At 45.1% G+C, this 22,552-nt stretch overlaps 1 protein-coding gene and 1 long non-coding RNA gene across 3 annotated transcripts; one reads left to right on the forward strand and one right to left on the reverse strand.

Moving 5' to 3' along the window:
- The first annotated feature begins 837 nt into the window (after positions 1–837).
- LOC127605540 (uncharacterized) lies at positions 838–1,157 on the forward strand. The gene is made up of 2 exons (XR_007963610.1): positions 838–994; positions 1,037–1,157. It is a non-coding gene; the product is annotated as an uncharacterized LOC127605540 (long non-coding RNA).
- On the reverse strand, positions 1,081–22,327 carry ryk (receptor like tyrosine kinase). 2 transcript variants are annotated; one of them, XM_052073049.1, is made up of 16 exons: positions 21,647–22,326; positions 15,851–15,972; positions 15,677–15,776; positions 14,964–15,095; positions 14,736–14,798; positions 13,633–13,774; positions 13,453–13,553; positions 11,987–12,070; positions 10,791–10,916; positions 9,250–9,336; positions 8,366–8,435; positions 7,107–7,239; positions 4,451–4,560; positions 4,228–4,387; positions 2,904–3,040; positions 1,081–2,357 (listed from the first exon to the last, which is right to left on the reverse strand). In XM_052073049.1, exons 1-16 carry the CDS (start codon positions 21,879–21,881, stop codon positions 2,246–2,248), a joined length of 1,914 nt encoding a protein of 637 aa, XP_051929009.1. In that variant the 5' UTR covers positions 21,882–22,326; the 3' UTR covers positions 1,081–2,245. The 2 variants fall into 2 exon arrangements, with proteins under 2 accessions (XP_051929009.1, XP_051929010.1); XM_052073050.1 differs by lacking the exon at positions 11,987–12,070 and having other exon boundaries at positions 21,647–22,327.
- Positions 22,328–22,552: the final 225 nt, after the last annotated feature.

Here is a 22,552-nt window from a genome sequence, read left to right on the forward strand (position 1 = left end):
GTTGATGGTGATGGACGTTGCAAAATTCCAGTGTAAGTATTTGGCGTGGCTCACAATTCTCTGGCGTTCTAAAAAAAGGATTCAAGAGTAAGCCAAGCAAAATTTCTGCATGTAGAATGAATCATGCATGGAGAATCAACTGGAAGCCAAAATGGCTTTTGAGACTTTTTTTTGTGCGTCTCTGGCATAGGGGTTTCCTGAGGTTAACTTGAGGCAGAGGTGGTAGATTTATTCTATTGATCTTAAAGGGGAAGTCAACCCCAAAAGTTTCTTGACAAGAATATGTTCCCGCTTGTCTAAACACAGTATTCTGATTGACCCCTTGGCAGTTGAAAATAAATCGGTTGGCAGGTTCCACTTGTTTCCGACACAATGTCGCAACTGCCATTCTAAATGCCAACTGGTATCTCACTGGCAACAGATAAGTTACATGAAGTAGCTTTTAGAGCCTGTGCTGGCCCGAATTCAGACAGGCCGCTGCCTACATTATATACTGTAAAAACCCCGACTTAAGAGTATGATAGATATGTCTCCCTAAGTGTTGTGGAAAAAAAATTCAAAAGAAAGGGACAGTGGTTGCATCATCTTACCAATGTTTCCAAAGGTCTTCGAGCAGTATCATAGGCAGAAATTTAATCTGTACGCGCCCTTCGTGGGTGGCCGCTTCAAAAAAACAGGCCAACTCAAATCGAACTATTTTCACTTTTCAAATGTTCAAGACACTTCATAGATTTGCTCACAAGCAGTTTTCAACACTCCAAATTGGTTAATAAGGCATGTAAATGACAGATGACATGAGGCCACACAAATGGTATTAATTTTTGGGGAAAAAATGAAATTGACCATATTTGGACAGTGCCTGGATGTGGTTAAAACATGGAAGGGATCGGACAAATTCAAATGATAAGACAGCTTTGGAAAATTTGCCAAGAATGCCTGGTCTGCAGCAGTTATTTTACCCCGTGTACACACACACACGCGTTATTTTACCCGTGTACACACACACCCGCGCACACACGCACACTAAAAGGGAAAGATGATAAGCTGGTTTGTCTGAAGACCAAAAAGTTGGAAAATACATTAAAGAAAGAACATTTAATAGTGAATGAATGAATTCAAGCACCATCATTCCACATGCAGCGACAGTAAAAACACCCACCCCAAAAAAAAAAAAATGTTGAAAATACCGACAAATTTGTGAAGATTGATGAGTCCTGTGATGGGTGGTATTAAATGCCAGGCGAAAAAAAAATTATGAACCTGGAACATCGTGAAGACCCTGGTACCTTTGGCAGAGAATGTGGACTACAAACCTTGTTTCACACAGAGCGACCCCCTGAGGTGGGGGAAAAAAATGCATCAGAACCGTAACAAGAATTTATCCCAGATATACCCTCACCGTAATACCCTTCAACACAATTAGTGTCCTGCCTCTGATATTACCCACCAAAGGCGTGAAACGACTTCGTCCTGCCGTCTTTTACAGTCATTGGCCTCTTTCTAAAACTCATCCTGAAACAAAAGCTGTCAAAGAGTCAGAAATCTTCCCAAGGCAGTCAACTATATGCGCAAATTTTTGGTTGCCCCGCCTCTATTATGGCTCGGGTACTCTGCAAATTTACAAACTCACGTGAGTCTGTTCCCCTCATTAACCCTTTTCTGGGACAGCGGTTACGACTGTGGACACTTCATGATATCAGGTTACAGGTTATCATTGTTGGCGCATGAAAGGGTTAATACCCCCCCAAAACGCCGGCTTTTACATCTCAATGGCTTGAATGATCTTCTACACAGATGGCGTCCTGATTCTGTTACGGCTCTTGAGACTCCGTCCGATGCCTGCCAGGCTGAATTTGTCTCCAATTCTCAAAGCATGGAAAAATCCCGACCACGTGAAAGCGACCGAAGCTTAATGATGGCATCGTAAGTAAAGCGGCACACAAAGAAAAGCGTGCTCGAGTTTCTCGCCGTCGTACCGCGCTTGTTGCGTCTTAATAGGGCGACAGTACATGTACAAGTGACCGCCAAAGTGCCTTTAAAACACGGCACGTGAATGTTGGTGGAAAAAAAACAAAATTCCCGTTGGGAGAGTCCTGGTGTGGAAAAACATCCTACGGAAAAATATTTGCTATGCCGTAAAAAGCTATTATATAAAAAAAAAGGGGCCTGTACAAAAATGCAAAAAAAGTCACCGGCCTCCATTTGGTTTTCTTTTGATAAGGCACATGTAGGATTCAAAAGGCTTTCACACGTAAGCACCCAAAGCGGCGTGAAACTCTGTGAGGCACTGGACCAGCTGCTGGAACTTGGGTCTTTCCTCGGGGTCCAGAGCCCAGCAGCAAGCCATGACGGCGAACCTGCAACACAAACGGGCAAAGGGTGGATGACCTCGGCAAAAAGGGGCACACGCGACAGGAAGTGGCGTGTCGGTGTGCGTTTCATTTGGTGGGTCTGAAATATTTTGGAAGAGGAAGCGTCGTCGTCACCTTTTGTACTTGGCAGGAAATCTCTGCACGCCTCACCGATCGATTTTCATTTCAGTCAAAACACACAGAACGTTGGAAAGGCCGGCCACAATCACAAGTACAAATAAATGAAGAACTCGGAGGGGGGGGCAAAAAAAAAAAAACTTGAGCTTTTTTTTTGCCCCCCCCCCCAAAAAAAAACATTGGCGTTCTGGTAACGTGCCTTTTTTTCTCCATTAATATGTAATTGTATGTTTGTGTATACGTTTGAGGATGAGACCGAAGGATAAAATTTAAAATAAATTATCAGGGGAAAAAAAAAACGGACAACTTTTACCGCATATTCATGAAAAAGGAAAAATCCAGATTAAGTGATCAAAACCTGCCGAAAACTCCCTGGCGGAGGTAACTAGAACCGAGGGGATTGTTGGTACGTACAGTTCATCGGGACAGTTGATTGGCTGCGCTATCCTGTATCCGTCCTTCAGGTAGGCCGACATCTCAAAGGGGTCAATGTCGACGTACGGCGTCTGGCCCAGAGTCATCAGCTCCCACAGCGTCACGCCAAAAGCCCACTGTGGGGGGGGAAGACCGATTATTGAAATCATTTACGGACATCCGGGGAAGCAATCGTTTTACATGCAGGAGAAATGATTTTTTTTGACAGAGAGGCTGTTAACAAGTGAATGAGGTCATTTGCTTCAATAAACCACAAGAGAGATGCAATAACCCCCCCACCCCCCCAAAAATACATTAAAAAAAATTGAATCCAAAATAAGAAAAATCAGTTTTTGATTTTTAATAGAATATTTGGATGCACGGCCCGGTAGTCCAGTGGTTAGCACGTCGGCTTCACAGTGCAGAGGTACCGGGTTCGATTCCAGCTCCGGCCTCCCTGTGTGGAGTTTGCATGTTCTCCCTGGGCCTGCGTGGGTTTTCTCCGGGTGCTCCGGTTTCCTCCCACATTCCAAAAACATGCGTGGCAGGCTGATTGAACACACTAAATTGTCCCTAGGTGTGAGTGTGAATGGTTGTTCGTTTCTGTGTGCCCTGCGATTGGCTGGCAACCGATTCAGGGTGTCCCCCGCCTACTGCCCGAAGACAGCTGGGGTAGGCTCCAGCACCCCCCGCGACCCTAGTGAGGATCAAGCGGCTCGGAAGATGAATGAATATTTGGATGCATTTCTATCATGAACTCTTTTTTTTTTTTTTTTTTTTTTTTTTTTGCAGCCGGCGTGTAGTTGCCGTTACGAAACCAAGAAGCGGCGCGTGCGAGGACACGCCGGCGTGATTCACCGCCGCGTACTACATTTGGACGTGCGAGCAAAATCACCTTTTGTTCGAAGACGCAGTCAACGATGACTTATTTGGATACTCTTCGCATCCTATTGGCCCACATTTGAAGACGTCAGTGAGGACTTGGGCCAGTGATTACGTAAAAGAGCAACATCTTCAAGTCAAGGAAGTTAAGACCAGGGTGTTCCAGCTCGGTATCATAAACAACCGAGTGCACGCTGTATTTAAATGAGTCACGCCGCGCGTGGCATCTTGAGCGTCTTCTCGTCTGGACTTCTCCCTGAAACTCAGCTGTCGGCGAAAAAGCGGGCATCGGCGGACGGCGATTTTGGACTCTCGAAAGTACCCCTAACACAATAAATGGGGAGTCACTCTTGGCTACACTATAAATTAGCACCTCCCCCTTTGCAACCCTATTGTTAGTGGAAGCCAGAGCGTTTCAAAACCCCCCAAAAAGTGTTCTTACCACGTCGCTGGGACTGGAGAAGTCGTTGTCGAGCAAGCTCTCCAGAGCCATCCAGCGCACGGGCCGGTTCTCGTTGTCCCCAAGGCAGTGGTAGTCCATGGGAAACAGATCGCGGGCCAGGGCGTTGTCGGTGATCTTCACCTGCATGTTGTCATCGATGCTGTTGGGATCAAGAGAAACGGTTTGCGGGAGTTTATTTTGGCGGCCGTCGGCGGTCACTTACACGCAGTTCCTGGCAGCGAGGTCTTTGTGGATGACCTCGCGGCGGGCTAAGTAGCTCATTCCGCACGCGATCTGTATGGCCATGTAGACCAGGTCTTGCTGGGAGATCGCCTGGCAGGAAGTGAGGGGAGGACACAGCGCTTGAGGACAGGAAACACGCGGTAGTGACTGACTGTGACATTTGGTGCGTCATAGTGCCCTTTAGTTCCGTTTTAGTTAAAAAGCTGCAATTAATCAAATGCTCAATTTTCAGTCTGCCCTTTTTTAACATTTTTTTTTGGCTGTCCACATTTGCCAGCACCATACTGCACTATGTTGGAGTGATGTGAGGATATGAGGAGAGTCACGTCACGATTCCTTACTTTGCAAGATGGTAAAGCAAAATGTTGGCATCAACGAAACCATTCATTGTATCCCGTTTGTGTTGCCCGGACTGAAAAATGTTCAGACTGGGCACAGCACCACCGCGATGTCAGACGGCCAGATAATGGTGGACTGATTTCGGAGTGAAAAGAGCAAGATATTTTGGCGTTGTTGTAGGCGACAGTGGTGGTGGCGGTGGTCGGGGGAAGACTGGAGCACACCTTGAAGCGTTGTTCAAATAGCTCAACTGAAATTATTATTATTTTTTTTTAAATCAAAACAAAATAATCACTAATTACAAGGACAAATTCACAACTATTATAAACTGGTCACCACCGTACATTGCCCTCATGACACCATTTTGAACGTAAAAAGTTTCAAAATAGATTTTGCATGCCCGCCACCCCACGGGGGGGGGGGGGGGGGGGTCTCTATGGTTTCCTCCCACATTTAAAAAAAAATGCACGGTTCATTGAACGCTCTAAAATTGTCCTGAGCTGTGACCCTGAGCATGAACGGTTGTTGGTCTATGTGCGCGCCCTGCGATTGGCTGGTGACCAATTCAAGGTGTACCCCGACGACAGCTGGGATAGGCTACAGCCCACCCCCCCGCAACCCTCGTGAGGTTAAGCGGATTGGAAAATGGATGGATGAGATCCCCCCCCCAGCCCCCCCACCCCAAGGCAAAACTTACATGCGTAATCTTTCCCTGTACTCACTGAACCTTTTTGTCCAAGAAATTTCACGACAACATCCCGTGTGACAGCGGTTGGAACTGCGGTATGTAAAATCATTGACATCTTTTTTTTTTCCCACCCAGCCGTACCTTTGCAAGTGATTATTCTTTTCCTTTCGCCCAAAACAACTATGCAAGCTTATTTAACGATCGGGCTCGACTCGACGTGATGAAACGCACTCCTGAAAGATTTGCAATCAATCTTTCACGTTGTAAGTTCACAGGTGTCAATCTAGCAGAAGGAGGCTCCTCGCCCGGGAGTTTTGCGGCTCCAGCTGCTTTGACTGTAGACGCGCGGCACCTGATCAGGCTACGCGCAGACAATCGGCCTTTTGTATGCGTTCAAACAGAGAGCGGCTTTTCATCAATCAGCTCTGCCGAGCGAACATTTGCAAGATGGAGCTTGCCGATTGTTATCAAAACTCCTTTTTGCGGCCTTTGAGACAAACATGCTAGTGTGAAGAAATCTCATTATGATGAGCATTTTGGCACCGGCGGCAGAAGTAGCGTCGCTATCGCAATAAGCGCTGCAGCTGTAAATCAGGTAGCGGTGCCGTTGGAACATTTTTGTGCCACTTTTGTCCTACTAGGACACGATTAAATCTTTGTGAACTGCTGTTGCTGCACGAACAACACTACTAAGGCTGAACTTGTAGGGAATCATCAATACTGTTATCGGTACAGAGACCTGTCGTCGTACGAGTAAAAACTCTCCGAGACCATGTCAGCCGATAGCTGCATGTCAAACTGGACATACTACAGTGAAACTCCTCTACAACAAAACCTACATGGGCCAAAATACCCCCTAGTGTGAAAAAATGTTCATGCATGAAAGGCATTCCTATTTTTCTGCTCCCCGACAACGAAAAGTCCCCCTGTTTCGTGTTACGAAATCTTTTTCTCTGCCCTTGCCTCGCAACGAGATTCACTACAACGAAAAAAGTCTAATCCAACCTCAGCACGCCACAGCGACCCCTACTGCTTCGTACGGAAACGGCACCAGCAACCACCACACTGGTTTACACATGCGCAGTAGTAGTACAGGAAGTATTTGTTTCATGAATGTTGCATTGCTAAAATGACGACAAAATGGACCTTTGGATACCAAGGAGTTAAGAAAAGAAAAGCTTTAACGCGTGAAGACAGGGTAGAAGTAATAAAAATGAAAGCTGGAGGAAGTAAAAGACATAATGCAAGAAATTTATGTAAGTGAAAGTAAATGCCGATTGGAAATTTCGCAATTTCTTTTCTTTTTTTTCTCTCTACGCTGGCGATACAAAGTGTCAAATAAGTGTATGTTCATACTTATGCACTATTGGAATACATATAAAAAGTACACGTATACGTTTTTTGTATGTGTTCATGTTTACATCTGAGATAAAATTTGCTACAGTGAAAAGTCCCCCGTTGTGAAAAAGTTCTTGCTGCAAACATGATTTCGTTGTAGAGGAGTTTCACTGTATTAAGTAGAGTGTGTGGGTGTGCTGTTTTACAGACACCAAACAGTACATCTTCAAAAAGAGTCAATGCATGCGGGCTTTAAACTAGGGGCCCTCACCTGCGGGTTGTTAGCTTCGGCGAGCTTGCACTGGCGCAGGAACAGCTTTAGATTGCCCCAGGCCATGAAGGGCAGCAGCACCATCGGTTTCTCGCCGTCCTCCGTGCACACGTGGCTGATGGGTAGCAGGTTTCTGGAAGCAGAGGGGGGAAAAAAATTGGCATAAATACACACGAACTAGCGACTTAATTCAGTACGGAAGCTGTGTTGTCAGGGATCTCTTTCAAAACATTGTTAGCGAAAGGGAAAAGGGAATCGTGGCAATGTGTGAAGGAAAAGGTGTTGGCCAAAATGTGTCCAGTTAAGGTTAAACTCCTCCTCTTGACTGTTTGAAGCATTTTAATGTCAGCGCATACAACGATGGAAACTGATCCTGGACTTCCCCATACCCACTGAACAATGATGTCACCAAGGTCTCTGTGGTCTTGTTTCAACACCTTTTAAGGCAGGAACCAAAGTTTTTAATTTTTTTTTCCCACTGAAAAGTATAACTGATACCTGGAATGTTGACATGAATCCATCACCAGGTAACTAATTTACACAACATTAATGAAATTCAGCTTTAGTTATCTGGGACCAAATATCTCAAATAGTGGCCTCAAATTGAACTACATGCAAAATATGCCTTGAATTTTAGCGTCACTCATCTGTTTCAGATCTCCGCTTCATATTAGGCCTCATTTGGGCGGATTCATGTGGGGGGAGTTTGAGTTCCCGGAATGCTGCTTCAAAATAAATTGGCTGCTTCCTAATCCATTTTGGGTCTGGGTCATTGAGACGGTTTCTGTGATGCGATGACAGACATGTTCACAGTGTTCTGTGCACATAAAAAGTTGATAGGGGGGCATTTTTTTCTCTCTCGGGTTCTTGAATTTCTCTCAAAATGGCTGATTTAGACTAAAAAGGCGGACTTCCTGTTCCCTTTCAGCCATGGGTCTTTTTCCTCAAGTCTTGTTTTGATAAACATGTCCACCCAACTCAGTGTTGTTTGTCGAAACTGGTGTCAGGGACTTTTTGTTATCATCTTTTGAGGCCAGGAATTTAGCAGCAGAACCAAAAACTTCCTGCTCACAGTCGGTGGTCCTTAAGACTTTTCAGTGTGTCCTGATATGATGGTCCAACACAAGTTGGTGGCAATTCCCCCCCCCCCCCCCCCACATCTTTAGAGTCCTGAAACTCATCCTAAAATGACCGCCTTCCAGCTCACTTATGGTCATCGGTGCTTGAAACTTTCACGCAAGTAAGCAAAACACGCTCACCTGTGATGAAGTCCGCGAAGCTTGCAACTTTCAGTCAACATCATGGTCACCTGGACCTCTGACGCGTGATCTGCAAACACAGTGGAACTTTACACACACCTTATCACGTTTATTTGAAAGAGACGTTTTTTTTTGTTTTGGTACGCTCATATTCAGCCAAATGCTTCGGAACTCATTGGACGGCGCTGCACAATGCAGATGGTCAATGTCATGTTAGGCGTTGGTCATGTCAATCACCTGAGCTGAATCAAATTGTCTCACTTTCTGAAATCTAAAAGGAAACTGCACCAAGAACAAGCAGGAAGTGAAGACAGTCGCAGTAGAGACCTGACAGAACATCAGCAGCGGTGAAAACGTTTCAGATTCAGGCTGTAATTGACTGCGAAGGATTTTCAACAAAGTATTTAAAAGTGAAAGTTTGATTGACATTTTTTTGGTGATTTGTCTCATTACACTTGACTTGGACGTAAACACTTTCAAATTAAAGCTCAAAGTTTGCAGTTTAAGCACATTTTGTTTTGTCTCATTTTAAATCCATTGATGTGGCGTTTTAAAGCCGACGAGCTGAGAATTGTGTCCATGTGCCAATATTTATAAAGCCGACTGTGGACCCTTTCTTCCAAGTAGACTTTAAATTGCACTCGCCCCACAATGTTATATGTGCCCATGTTTATATTCTGCGGAGACTGCGCTATAAATTCAGCAGTCACCCTGAAATACAAATCCCAAGCGCTTTTGAAAAATGAAAAAGTTATTTTGAGGCTTATTTTTATTTATTTATTTTTTGGTGGTGCAAGTTGAGATTTTTAAAGGTTTTTTTTTTTTCATGTAAAATCAGTGCTTTGGTACAACAGTTTGGAAAAAACATTAGCGAGCGTGGATACCTTTCACAGTCTTCACAAAGACTGGCCTTTCCTTGGCGGGGTCCTTTTCATCCAGGAGCACGCCGTGGAAGATGCGCCCAAAGGTGCCTGTTTAAAAAAAAAAAATCAGTGGATTGTACTAGACCTCCAGAGAAGTTTAAATGTCACAGCGGGCGGGCTAATCGCCGGGTCAGGCTACGCATTTAAAACACTTTGTCACATCGGGCAGAACAAGACCGATTGCGTTGTGCACTCCAAAGACATTTCAATGCTTTGAACGACGGCAGGAGAAGCCAAATGAGCGCATTCATCATCGCCGTTGTCTAAACTGTCAGAGGAGCGCCCGAGGCGGGAACTCGAGTGAGGTTAGCAACCGAGCGTGGACATAAAGTTTAGAAAAACATCGTAGCCCCGAGGCCAGATGGGCACAACAACAAGGTGAGTGTTAAACCGCCTCGCTTCCCACCTGGAGCGTGCGCGTCGGGCCTGTCCGGACCAGTTTGCGAGTCCGCAAGACTTCATTTTTCACCGCAATGTTAGCAGTGTTCTTTTTCTATGCACGCCGCCATGCTAACGGCGGCAAAAAGTATGCTGCAGCGATGTTTTCTTCAAGATTATTTAGCTTGAGTTGAATTAAAAATCTTACTTACTGGGTTGTCAAGGTTTTCATTTTTAAGTAACATTTCAAACATCCTTCACTGTCATGCAAGTGGAAAATAAAAGGCAAAAGGAAGGTGCTGTAGAATAGATCTAAAAGTAAAAGTCATGCAAAGTGCATCTATTTTTCGTTTCAGGGCCAAACTTTGGCGGTGATTAACCCATTGCTGACTTAAAAGATGAAAAGTAACATTACAGGACGACTGTCAAAACAAAACATAAAAATTTAAACCACATTTAAAATTAACACTAAAATCAAGTAAAATGAGAAAATGGCCGCCAACATTTTCTTTTTTTCACGGTCAAACCGTAACACTGCACACGGAAATAGGATTGAAATTGATCAGTTACAACTACAGGGGCCAGTCAAGTTAGTTGCCAGGCAGCTGCTGCATCCACCACTTTTGTACCCGGAGAATTACGAGCCAACCTCCTCGTTGAACCCCGTGTCGAGACGTCGCGAGTTCATCCGGGATGACTCGGACCACGCAAGTACGATTTATGAACAGCGCTTTATCGAAAAGAACAGTAAAGCTTAAAATATTTACGTTCTGATTGCGCGTTCCCAGACACAGGCTCGAGTGCTGTGTCAGCGTTTGGGAATCGTTTAGGACACTAAATCCACCAGGGCTGGCCAAACTCTCAGCAGACCGAAGTACAGTCTTGTTAAACTCCATGACGAACCTCAGCGGCCTCCAAAGCAGCCGACTGAATGGAGGCAACGTCAAAGATTAATCTAGTTGCACTTTCCACCTTTCCTAACCTCTACCTAAAGTGAGAGATGGGCCACAATGCTTTAAGTCCATCCTTTACCCAATAAGAATCCATCAGCAATATCAAAAATAGACATCTCATCGCGACATTTCCAACCAGTGTCTAAAAAAAGAGAGAAAAAGAGAAGATACCTTCGTGCAGGACATCTCGCAGTGTGACCCTCTCCCGCGAGATGGCGATATCTTTGACTTTCGCCTTGGCCTCCAAGAGGGTCACGCTCCTCAGGTCGTTTTTCTCGATGCGGAGAGATGGGAAGCCTGTGAGATCCAAACGTAAACATACACACACACACAAAAAATGAGGATTGGTGGAGGAGTGTCTGTTTTACATCACTTTGACAGCATACGTGCCATTTCTTTTCATCCTCTGGGCTTGATGCCGGCCATTCAGTCCACCTGCCTCCCTTGCCTTTTTTTAAATTTCTTTTCTTTTTTTAATTTAACCATCATGCTGTGTTAACGCAAATGGAATGAAACTTTTCTATTAGATTTATGTCCGTTTATACCAACAACATCAAATTGGAAGCATTCAATGACACACGCCTGTGTTATGCAACACGGGTTCCTGATTTTGTACACCACGGCATCGGTGCCGCCATGACTGTCTAAATTTTAAGCGCTTTGTCGCCATCTTGTGGCGCCTATATGCAAATAAGAGCCCTCGAAGGGTTGTGTCAATAATTTGTGGCTTGTCGCAAACACGCGGCTCAGGTGTGTCCGCAACTTTCTGAAATAGCTGTGAAATGTAAAAATGTAAGAAAAAGAACCGATGTTGGTTAAATTTCTTTTAATAGGAAAACAGGCAAAAAAAATTTTAAAAACCTAATCTTAAAAAATTACAGCCAATATTTGTACATACCCGAATATGGGCACAAAAAGGCTGAAAGGATGGTGTTAAAAAAAAAAAAACAATTTGCCAATTAATCAGTTTTCTGAATATTATCCTGCCAAATATCGGAATTGGCCTCTCGTTCATTAAAATACAACCCAACAACATAACCTCCCCCGTGTGTAGGCAGAATAGCACAAACTGTGCCCCCCCCCCCCCCCCACACACACACACACACACGCCGTGTGTATACTTTGAGATCAGGGCGCCAAGAGCAAAACAAGATGTGGTGAGGCACGACCGGTCATTTGGGGTGTTTTGATGTTCTTGTTATGTGTTATGAGATAAGGCGAAAGGCACGACGCTGGTGGCATGCGGGGTGGGCAAAAGGAGAGGAGGTGTGCATGAATGGCGCCCCCTAAAGGGAAACGGCGTCGCAAAGTGGCGCGTGTGACGACGGACCGGGGACGGTTGGCAAGAAGAGAGTCTGCTCACTTACTTTTGGTTTCGTGAGGGGGCGCGCCCGTGTTTTGGAAGGAGGAGGCGGCGAGCTGGAGAATGGGTGCGGAACCAGGGTGGTTGTCTTGACGAGAGGAGAGGGAGGCAAAGAGGGAGGGCAAGGATTCAACGGGGTGCTCACACTGACGGAAGATGTTCACGAGCCACTTCATTAGGAACCCCCGCGCGCAATCAAATGGGAGGCGGCAACATGGGACCGTGTGACCAAATGTAGATTTTAAGACTATTTTTTTAAAAGGTATTTTAGTCATTCTAATTTGAAATGGTACCCGACTAGAGTGCAAGATGTATATTCTTTCTGCACTGCGGTTCCCTTCTTGCTTTATTAAGCAAACGATCAAAAATGAATATACTGTATTATCAAATTAATTACCAACGGTATTTCTGTTCGATTATCTGTAGTCCTTTGTGAAAGTAGACTGACTGTATTTTGGGTTGAATCGAAATAAGATATTGAACAATATCTGCTTTTGCTTTAGAAAACATTGACCAAACCAGTAACTGAGCCAGATTTGAAAAGCCAAGTCCCCACTTGTGTGATATTGCTTAATTAAATGTAGTTTGGTTGTTTTTTTTATCCGCTAAACAATACCAAAAATACACAATAAAATGATGGTTTTGTGATGGAATGTGATTTTTACCCATAACTCAATGGAATAATCAAATTCTAAAAATATTTTAAAATTTGTATCCATTTGAGACAATTTAAGAGAGCGGAAGAAATTACTTCATTGTATTTCGCATTGGAAAAAATTCTCGTGACATTGTGCATGGATACCCAAATGAAGAGACCGGTAAGTGTTCGACAGGTGTCTGTTACAAGCTCAGTGACTCACAAAAAGTCAGGCATAAAGGGGGGCGGGGAAGGTGAACGGGGGTTGAAAACAGTGTGCAAGCAAGATGAGCATTGCATCCACAAGAGGGCGACGATGACTCGCAGGACTTCCCCCTCGCTTGTGTCATCATGCGGTTGGAAAACATTCACTCAGTGTCAAAACCCGAAAGATGAATTTCCGTCTTTCTGTAGCTAGTCTGGCCCTTTCTAAAAACAATCTTGACCGTGCAGTAGCGTTGCATGTGTCAAAATCATTAACATTTATACGAGGTGTTAGCTTGACATGTGCCAGATGCTGTCAGTTGACTTTTAAAAGCCGAAAAACTATAAAAGACTGGATGGAATGCAATGAATTGAAACAAGTGGTGACGGCGGCGCGGAATGGCCATCTCGTGACAGCAACTTCCCAGCATTCCCGCTCGGCTAATCGCATTTGGACAAGCAAACGGTGGAATGCCACCAGAGTGTGTCATCATTTGCCGCTGTATTAGCACACCCGCTTGAGCAATTCTCATTCGCAGAGGAATTGACTTGACGTTATGTCGCACGATATCATTAGCAAGAATTGTGACAACTTGCTGCTCTGTGAGGAATTAATTACAAACTCTTACTGGACACGGGCGCGGCGTTGTTGGGGGTGTCGGCCCGCAGGTACTGCGTGGTCTGCGTGGAAGGCTGAGAAAGTCCCTGTGAGCTTCCACTGTCGCTCACACTGGAAGAATGAAGGGGATTAAAAAAAACCAAAATAATCAATGAAGTTGATGGAGAGAAGGGGAAAAAAAGGGACCAACCTGTCCTCCATCTCCACTCGCTTCATGCTGTGCAGGTGCAGGATGGCCAGGATGATGGCCACCAGGAAGATGACAATGCAGCACACGCTCACGCTGATGTAGAACACCTGCGTGGAGGTGGTGGGTGCAGTCATGCCGTCCACTGATGGAAGCCAAATAAAATAAAAAAAGGTCAGATGCTACTGATGAATACCACTTTCAGCAGTAAATTGTTTTTCTGTGATTAAAAAAAAAAAATATGGGGGATTTATTTTTCTTGAGAAAATTCCACAACAAAGACGACTTGACCACTGCTACTTAAAGCTTTCAAAAGCCTCGGGTTGTTGGGAGTAGAAATAAGGTGACCTGTGAATGGCACTGCTTGTGGAAACTAATGGCCATGTCCTCACAAAGGAGGCCAAGCGTTATGTAAGACGGGAGAGCCAGACAATTCGTAATGGCCCTCCGCTCCCCTCCAAAAAGCAAAAAATAAAACATCTGTCAACATTGACCATTCATAAAGGTCAATAGATAACACAAAGCGCCACTGCCAAGTATTTGGAACTGGATGCCGCTTGGAATTGAAGCGGATTTACAGGGGGGGAATGAACCAATGTCTATTAGCCTCAATGGAGCTTCTTGTTTACTTTCAAACGTAGCTTGTAGCCGACGCGTGGGACGTCGAGCGCCTTTTGAGCAAGGCGTCTCTGATTCGCTGGTGAAAGGAGACCGAGTCTCTCCTCTTTCATCTCGAACTGCTTCAAACAACAAGGCGTATGCAGGAATAGTTGTTCCGATTGTATGACCGTCCATGTTTTTCAATCTCGATTGCGACAAAATGACGCGCGGCTCCCGCAAAGTGAGGGAAGAGGAAGCGTTTCACAACACGCACTGTTCAAGGGAGTTAGTTGATTCGTTTTCAAGCTATTTTCAAACCCCAAATTCGAAACGATAATTGCATTAAAATATCTATGACTGCATTTCTGAATGGGCTTTTTTTTTAAATTGTCTATGAACATCACGTGTGGCAACCCATACGATGGGAGAGGGGCTGTAAGAGTCAATGAATGCCATTCTCCAGGCTCTGGAAGGATGTACGTAAGAGATCACAAAGCGATACTCACAGTCGGGCTGCTGAAGCGTGTGGTTGTTGAAAGGAAATGGAATCTTTGGGTCGGACTCTACACCTGTCAGGGGGGGGGGGACAGAGACCAACGTTAAAGTTTATAGGGGTAAAGCCAAACCATTTCGAGGGTATTCATGCAAATTGACCGATGCAACAATTGCAAATAAACTTTTAAACCACCCCAACCCAAAAGAAAAAAGATTTCCAGAAGTGCTTTGGTTTTTACTTTTGGTGCACATTTTCCTCCTCTTGAAATTAAGCACTGTGTAGTTGTTGCCGTGGAGGGTGACGTTGAGCTGCACCGTCACGACAGCTTCGCCCTCCACCGAGCCCGAACAGAAGAGGTCCACTCGAAAAACTGTTAGGTGCGCGAGAAAAAAATAGAAAAAGAAAAACAAACATCATTTAGTCATACCGCTCACTTAAAAATGGTAAACGGCGTACTTAATAGAGTGCTTTATCAAAACCATCACGGTGCCTGAAGCACCTTACAAAGCCTCGCATTCACCCGTTGACGCAGGCATCCGTACACCAACGGGCGGTTGCTGCCGTGCAAGGTGCCGCCCGGCCCACCGGGGGGAAATTCACATCGGGCGTCTTGCCCAAGGACACTTTGAGAGTGAACAATCCGATTCTCTGCTCATGGGCTCCCTCCAGTGGCATATGAAAGAATTTACCGAAATACATTTTGAACCCAGGACAGCAAATTTGATCCGTATGATACATAAGAATTGAATCTTTTAGAACGGTTTGTTTGCAAATATTGATTTTTATGTGTACAAGAAGGGCGGCACCGGTGGTCCAGTGGTTAGCGCGTGGACCTCACGGTACAGAGGTACTGGGTTCAATTCCAGCTCTAGCTTCCTTGTGTGGAGTTTGTATGTTCTCCCCGGGGCCTGCGTGGGTTTTCTCCGGGTACTGGCGGTCATGTATACAAACCGGAGGGAATGCGGGGAAGTTCCCCCTGGCTGGAAATGTTGCTTCGTGGGGTGTTCATGGCAGCAGGATTCTCCACGTGGAAACCTAACCGGTAGTCCACCTAGGTAGAAAAACGACCTCAGCGTATAATTTTCCGATGTTGTGGCGGCGGCGCGATCGACGCCGGGCATTTACCTTGGACTTGGAGTGCCAGGTGAAGTGAAGGCTGTTGGTCTCACTGGGCACAGGCATCGTGAACGACATGGCGTTGTGATTCACCACGTCGTCACGGACGTAATAAAGCTCCGCATCCAGACCTGTACGGGCAGAACACATTAAGACGGACCCCGATTAGAAATAATGAAGAAAATGTAGAGGAAAAGGGAGCAGAAATGGAAAGTTGACACTTGGTTGGCGTTGGTTTTATTTCATAATCAGAAAAGATTCTGCCCTAGTTGGGAAAGACTGATTTCGAGCAGAACACACACTCAAAACTGCCGGTTTGCCACGAACGGACGACAGCGAGGCGCACGCTCCCCTCAGCTAAATGAGAGCGTTGGACCCGAGCACATCTGCTAGCACTTGAAACCTCTCAGTGGCCAAAGCGAAAAAGTTCAAAACGTTCAAGTGCAGCGCGGACGAGCTCTGAGATGAGTGCAAGTTTACCGAGGGGTTAAAGAAGGGTTCACATCAGTCACTATATCACACACACACACTCTGACATAGGAGTGTGAAGTCTCACCGTGTTTATTTTGATAACAAGTCATGAGGAGGGAGGGAGGGGGGAAAAAAAGCCTGGTGGGGTGGGGGGGTCAAAGCTCTCCGTCCTGACTCAGAAGATCTCGTTTAAAGGCAAGAATGTGCGCAACAGCCTCGGGCTCCGACCACTTTCTCACATTGACTCAATTAAAACCATCTCAGGCTGTCGCTGGCAACTCGGGCAAGCAGATGGGCGACGTCTTTCAAGGGCCATCTACAAAGGCCCCGTGTGGGCGGCGGTGGCAGTGGGCGTGTTAACCAGTCAAGCCTACTGGGGGGGCTGATTTTCCCTCAACTTATGAGCGGGGGGATCAAAGGACAGCACATGCGTTGGCTCTTACCGCAATCGTTCGCTACGGCTCTGAAAGGAAGGAAGAACTGAGGGCACAACGTACTTAAGACTTATTTTTAAAAAAAAAAAAAAAAAAAAAAGGGCCTTTTGAGGCATTCCTTTTGCATCTGTCGCGGTCAAGAAACGGGGGCCGCATTGGACAACATCACTTGGCGGAAACGAGAGTCTCTCGCTTGCACATTTCTGCAAAAAAAAAAAAAAAAAAAAAGAGGCAAAGTGTGCTTGCTTCAAGCTGAAGTGTGCTGTGAAACTGACGGAAAACAAGAGCGTTTGGGATTTGAGCACCTAATCTTTCTGCCAAACCGTTTCATACGTTGGCGAGCTTGGGGCCAACATGTAATGTCAAACGCCGGACACGAGCTAACAGAAATGAGCACATCTACAAACAAATCTCAATCTCTCGCCTCTGTGGGACTCTTACTGCAGTTTAGTAGGAGACCTTCTCTCCCCTTTCTCCCAAGCAGCAGTGATCCACTTAAAATCGATCGGGCGATTTTACCGCGCCGTGCACCTTTTTTTTTTTTGCGCGCGTCACCTGAACAATCAGCGTTTAGGTGACGTCATCATCTTTTTGTCGACTTGGGGTAAGGCGCTTAAAAGATCACAAAACCTGATTCTTCGTGTACAGTAATTGCGCCATTCTGTAAATAAACGTATCATGAAATTACTGTGTGTTCGAAAAGTGACAGAGTGGAGACTTTGTATTTGAGATTTTTTTTTTTTTAATTAAGTTGGTATATTAAGATATTTTGTGATGTTTTCTTTAATCAATGTATATCTTCTCAGTGGAAAACTCTTGAACCTGCTTTGAGATGATTGCATGACTTGGTAACTTGCCTGCTTTGACGACTTCAGAGATAAACTCTTGAGCCTGCTTTGACGACTTCATAGTCTGCTTTGCTTTAATTGTCGAAACTTTTTGTGTTTCATTGTGATCAATGCCACTTGGTTACACAACAAACAGTGTGGCGTAGGGAGGGATGAGAATGGCCACTCACCCCTCCCGATGCACCCACTTTAGAGGATAAAAGGACTGAGGAGTCTGCTGTGGGTAGCGTACGGACGCCCAGCGAGTATCAAAGCTCATTCTGCTGAGGATGTTGGCTCTCCATCCTACTGGCATACGGTAAGAGTATATCATCTTTAGCTTCATACAACTTGTTTGAACTGTGTTATCATTTCTGTGTGGGACCAATAAAGTGCCTATTGTTGGTAGCCAGAAGTGTCTTGTCGTTATTTCTGAGTGCCTATCTCCGACAATCCTTTATAAAACTTGATACTCATTCAAATTGAGTATCAGAAGTGTTTCAAAACACAAGTGAAACTGAAAACGATTCAAAAGCGGCTTTTTGAAGAAATGGATCCATATCAGAGAATTATAAGTCAAGTCAAGTACAACTTCATTGTCAAGTGTGCCGTATTATAACATTTCTTCCCTCTCAAGACAACCTAAAACAAGAGGAGGCGCTGCGGGTGCCCACGCCGCCATCAAAAGAAAAGTTAACATAAAATGACCAAATAAATCAATGCACGTGTACTATATCTAGTTGGAAGAACTGAAAAACTTGAAACAAAGCTAGCCGCCACAACTTGGCTCCCTGTGTGGCCCACTTCTCAAAAAGCCTTCACGTTGGACCCTGCGATGGATGAATGAGCGTCTAACGCTTGTTAGTTGGTTTTGCTAAGTACATCAATGTTCCTTTTTGTGTGTTTTTTTTGTTTGTTTGTTTAAACAAAACAGGTTAGTGTTTGTGTGAAAAATCAGCGCAATTACAAGCCGTTCAGCGCTATTGACAGCTAAGAGTGTTGCCCGGCAACAGTTTGCGCTTTGTCGCTACACTGAGGACACGTTGTGCTAGTGGCGGGAGGATTCGTGAACAGCTGGAATGAAACCCACATTGAGTGGTCTTAATGGGGCCTCCTGTGAGAAAACGAGGCCGGTGCTGTGATAATTGCCTTTCTCTGGCTTGAACTTTGTGTGCCTCGCTCGTCACGACGTGAGGCGGCGGCTGCGCTTTGATAGCAATTAAAGTGGCGCGCACCAGGCACGGAAGAGTGATCACTTCTCTTGTTGGCAGTATTTTAGCCTTCAACCTGAACGACGTTAATACAGGCAGGGAAAGGAAAAGTCAACATGAGCCTGTCATTTGTGGGGGGGTGGGGGGGGGGGGGTCTGGGAGGAAAATAAAACCTCACTCTTCAAATGGACACATTTCAAGCATGTGAGGCTAGCGGCTAACAGAGATGCTAACAGGCTTGTTTGTCCAGTGGGGGTTTGTTTGGTGTTTTGAATTCCAGTGTGGCAGCATGTTGGTTTTGTTTTGAGTGATCACTTCCTTTGGGATCAACACGTCACTTTCCCCAAGACGGGAACATTCAAGTGCACTTGACCTACGTTAATGTTCTCATTTATTAGCCTTTCTTTACATTTATAGTGCCGCCTTGAAATACAAAGCGCCCCAACTGAGACAATTTTCGAGTTACGAGCTGTCACTTGGTGATAAATAAGCGGCTCTCGTTGCTCACATATAAGCACGTGGCAGTCCCCTCAATTGCGCCATCCTTTTTTTGTGAAGTAACGGTAGTCCAACTTCATTTCACATGGACGTGAAGCAAAGATGCTGATGGATCGCATTGCATGTCCAAAGCGGGTGGACGAATGGTGGCAGCGAGCAGGTGCTCAGGTCTGGTTAGCATCTATCTAACAAAGACCTTCTTGTCGCCCACACGTCGTCTCCCCCCCCCAACGCCACAAACCTCCAGAGGATAAAAAGAGAAAATGGAGGCCAGCATGAAAGCATACAGGTGGAAATGCCTCAGTTGCAGGGCTCGAGGTGAACTTTTTGCGCTCCGGCATTTGAATGAGGAGCACGCAAATTTTCCACTGCATGGCATGCGACAACACAGTTTCTCCTTTTTTGAAACAAAATGACTGTCAGTCTTGACCGATAAATGACAGGAAGCAACAGGGTGGGAGAGACGTCAGGTGCGAAACGTCGCACTTTTATCGCAGCATTACTGCCACTCCTTTGCACAGCACTCTTGATACCATTTACAAATAGAGATTGGTAGCATGTTAGCACGGGATGCTAACCTCGTCTGTATTTTGTCATTGAACCGTGGGTGAAAAGCGCTGACAAAAATAGCGACTTTTCAGAGCCACAAAGTGTGCTTTTCTTTTATTTCAAAAGGGCCATACATCAGCCGCCCGCTTTGATTCAATGGGGGGGCCTTGTGGGGTGGGCGAATATAAAGACTGCAATCTCAGACCGTCCGCTTCCATACCGTAATCAGCCCCTCTCTGATGCTTGTTTGGAGGGGCAGGGGCTTGTTTGCTTGTTTTTTTAAGTGCAACAAATTAAAACACAAATTGTAACTTTATTCTGTTTGGATGATGAAAAAAAATACATTTTTTGTTTAGTTTTTTTTTAATTCTTGAAAGATATATAACTTCAAATAAAAACTATGACCTTTTTATTTTTGAAAAAATACATTTTGTCATGACCCAAAAATGTGTTACACTTATAATAATAACAATAATAATAATAATAAAAACTTCTCTTGGAAAAAGTCATAGATGATTAAGAGCATATTTATGAGCAAGAGGAGGCAGAGAAGGTCCCCTACTAAGTTGCAGTAATCGTCACTTTTCGCACAGAGCGATGGTCAATGCTCTGGCCCACATTAATGTGAAAACTCGTTTGTATTTCATTTTTTCTGAGGCCAGCCCTGTCACTTTTCTGGCACAATTTGTTTTCTAGTCCGGAAGAGCACATCCACATCTGTTATCAAGGCTCCGAACACAATACTGCTGCCACTTGAGACCATTAAAATGCACGCCTACACCACTATCACAGCCGTCTTGGGGTACACTCTGAACTCGTGGTCAGCCAAGGACATGATTTAAAATTGACAGTGCTGCAAGCACACAAACACAAATTATGAATAAAAAAATAACAAAAATAAAAAAAAATAGGCAATGTTGATCATTACTTTCCAGTATAAGAGCAAATGTTTAAGTCTTATTGCATTTTGAAGAAAAAAAAACAGATCGCCTGCTTTCACAGAGGACAACAGAAATCTGAATTTCTTAATATATGATTAAGGCAATTTGAAATCAAGCAAGGTCTGCCTGAAAATGATGAATGTCCTGTTTTCGAATAAAATAGTGGACATTAAAAACGTGCAAATTCTTCATCCATCCATGCAGCCAATATGTGATCCGCTTATAGAGTCACTGGCATGCTGGAAACTATCCCCAGCTGACTTCAGGCTGTAAGCTGGGTACATCCTGAACCAGTTGCCAACCAATCGCAGTGCGTACATCTACAAACAACTATTCACACATACAATCACACCTAGGGAGAAGATAAGAGTTTTCAATTAACCTACGACCACACATGTTTTTCGAATGTGGGAGGAAACTGAAGCACCCAGAGAAAACCCACACCGGCACGGGAAGAACACGCAACCTCGACACAGGAAGGCCGAAGCCGGGAATCAAACCCTGCACCTCAGCACTGCGAGTCGGACGTGCTAACCAGCCGACAACAAAATGATCGACATCATAATAAATGCTAAGAATTTTGCTTTTATTTATCTATATGAACTATATTATACTTCTACTGTCATCTTTCGCTAATGTTTTTGTATTCCTTCTAAATATTTTCAAGTTCAACATTTTCTTCTTTTTTTCAAATGTTACTTTTTGTTTTTATCAATCTAATTTGATTGTCTAATATATTGTGGTGTTGCGTTTTCTCAATAGTCGACGCGTGGGATAAAATCAAGCAAAAGTGATGGCTAACAATGACTTTCCACTCTCTTGAAATCAAGTGTATGACAGCAGTCCCCCCCCCAAGAAAACAAGTTTTCCATACCCAGTAATCTGTTGAGCTCGTCCACACTCATGTAAATGTTGACACTGCGGTTGTTGCCACTGTTGTCGTGGTCGAGCCCCGAAATTGAAGCGCCGAGGCCGAGGGCCTCATCCAGCAGCAGCAACAACAGCCCGACGAAGAAGCTCTCCAGCGGCCGCCACGGCACCACCGAGAGCAGCCATCGCCGACCGTCGGACGGGCAGCTGCAGCCGCGCAGCGGCAGCCACCCCAACATGGCAGCGATCGTCTGGCTTGCAAGTTGTCGTCCGCCTTCCCGAGTCTCCTTCTTCTCATCCGTAGGTGAACTTCTGAATCCCGAGGGGCGACATTCCTCGTCACTCTTCGCCGCCTCTTTCGGTCCCCGCGGCGGGCCTGTTTTTGTCCTCGACTCGCTTTCCGAGGCGGGCTAATTTAGCCGAGGCGGGCTAATTTGGCTAACTTTTCAGTGCGGCTGCGGGCTCCAAGTTGGGAGATTTATGACTTTTCCATCCGCCGCACAAACCAACGAGCCACTAAAGCAAGAACATTTCGCCTCCACGGTTGGAAAAAGTGATACAAAGTGTTAGGGTTAAGATATCCAGGGTTCCCCCCTTCATGGTCGTCCAGTCCCGATTCTTTCCCCACTGCCACTAGCTCACTTTTTACTGGGGGAGCGCGCACTGAACCGCGGGGGCGCGCACCGCGGTGGCTGTCCAAATGCCGCCTTTACGTGCTGTGGTAAATGGAAATACTGTACGTAAGGAGTAAGACTTGCGATATCACCGCTTCGAGGTATTAAGCCACATAGGCAAATATGTATCCAATCAGCGCAGTTTTAGTGCCACGTATATGTATTAAGTATAATTACTACAGCATAATCGTCTAACGAGACATAATAATTCTATATATGGTCGAAAATGAATTTGT

Source organism: Hippocampus zosterae, chromosome 8 (genome assembly GCF_025434085.1).
Source record: "Hippocampus zosterae strain Florida chromosome 8, ASM2543408v3, whole genome shotgun sequence".
Classification (NCBI taxonomy): domain Eukaryota; kingdom Metazoa; phylum Chordata; class Actinopteri; order Syngnathiformes; family Syngnathidae; genus Hippocampus; species Hippocampus zosterae.

Excerpts from the sequence above, each read along its gene's own strand:
- ryk (XM_052073049.1), bottom strand. The coding sequence starts at position 21,881 with ATGTTGGGGTGGCTGCCGCTGCGCGGCTGCAGCTGCCCGTCCGACGGT. Across the intron at positions 7,240-8,365 it reads CTTCGCGGACTTCATCACAG|AAACCTGCTACCCATCAGCC; the intron begins GTGAGCGTGTTT and ends CTCTGCTTCCAG. Across the intron at positions 4,561-7,106 it reads CCGAAGCTAACAACCCGCAG|GCGATCTCCCAGCAAGACCT; the intron begins GTGAGGGCCCCT and ends ACTTCCTGCCAG.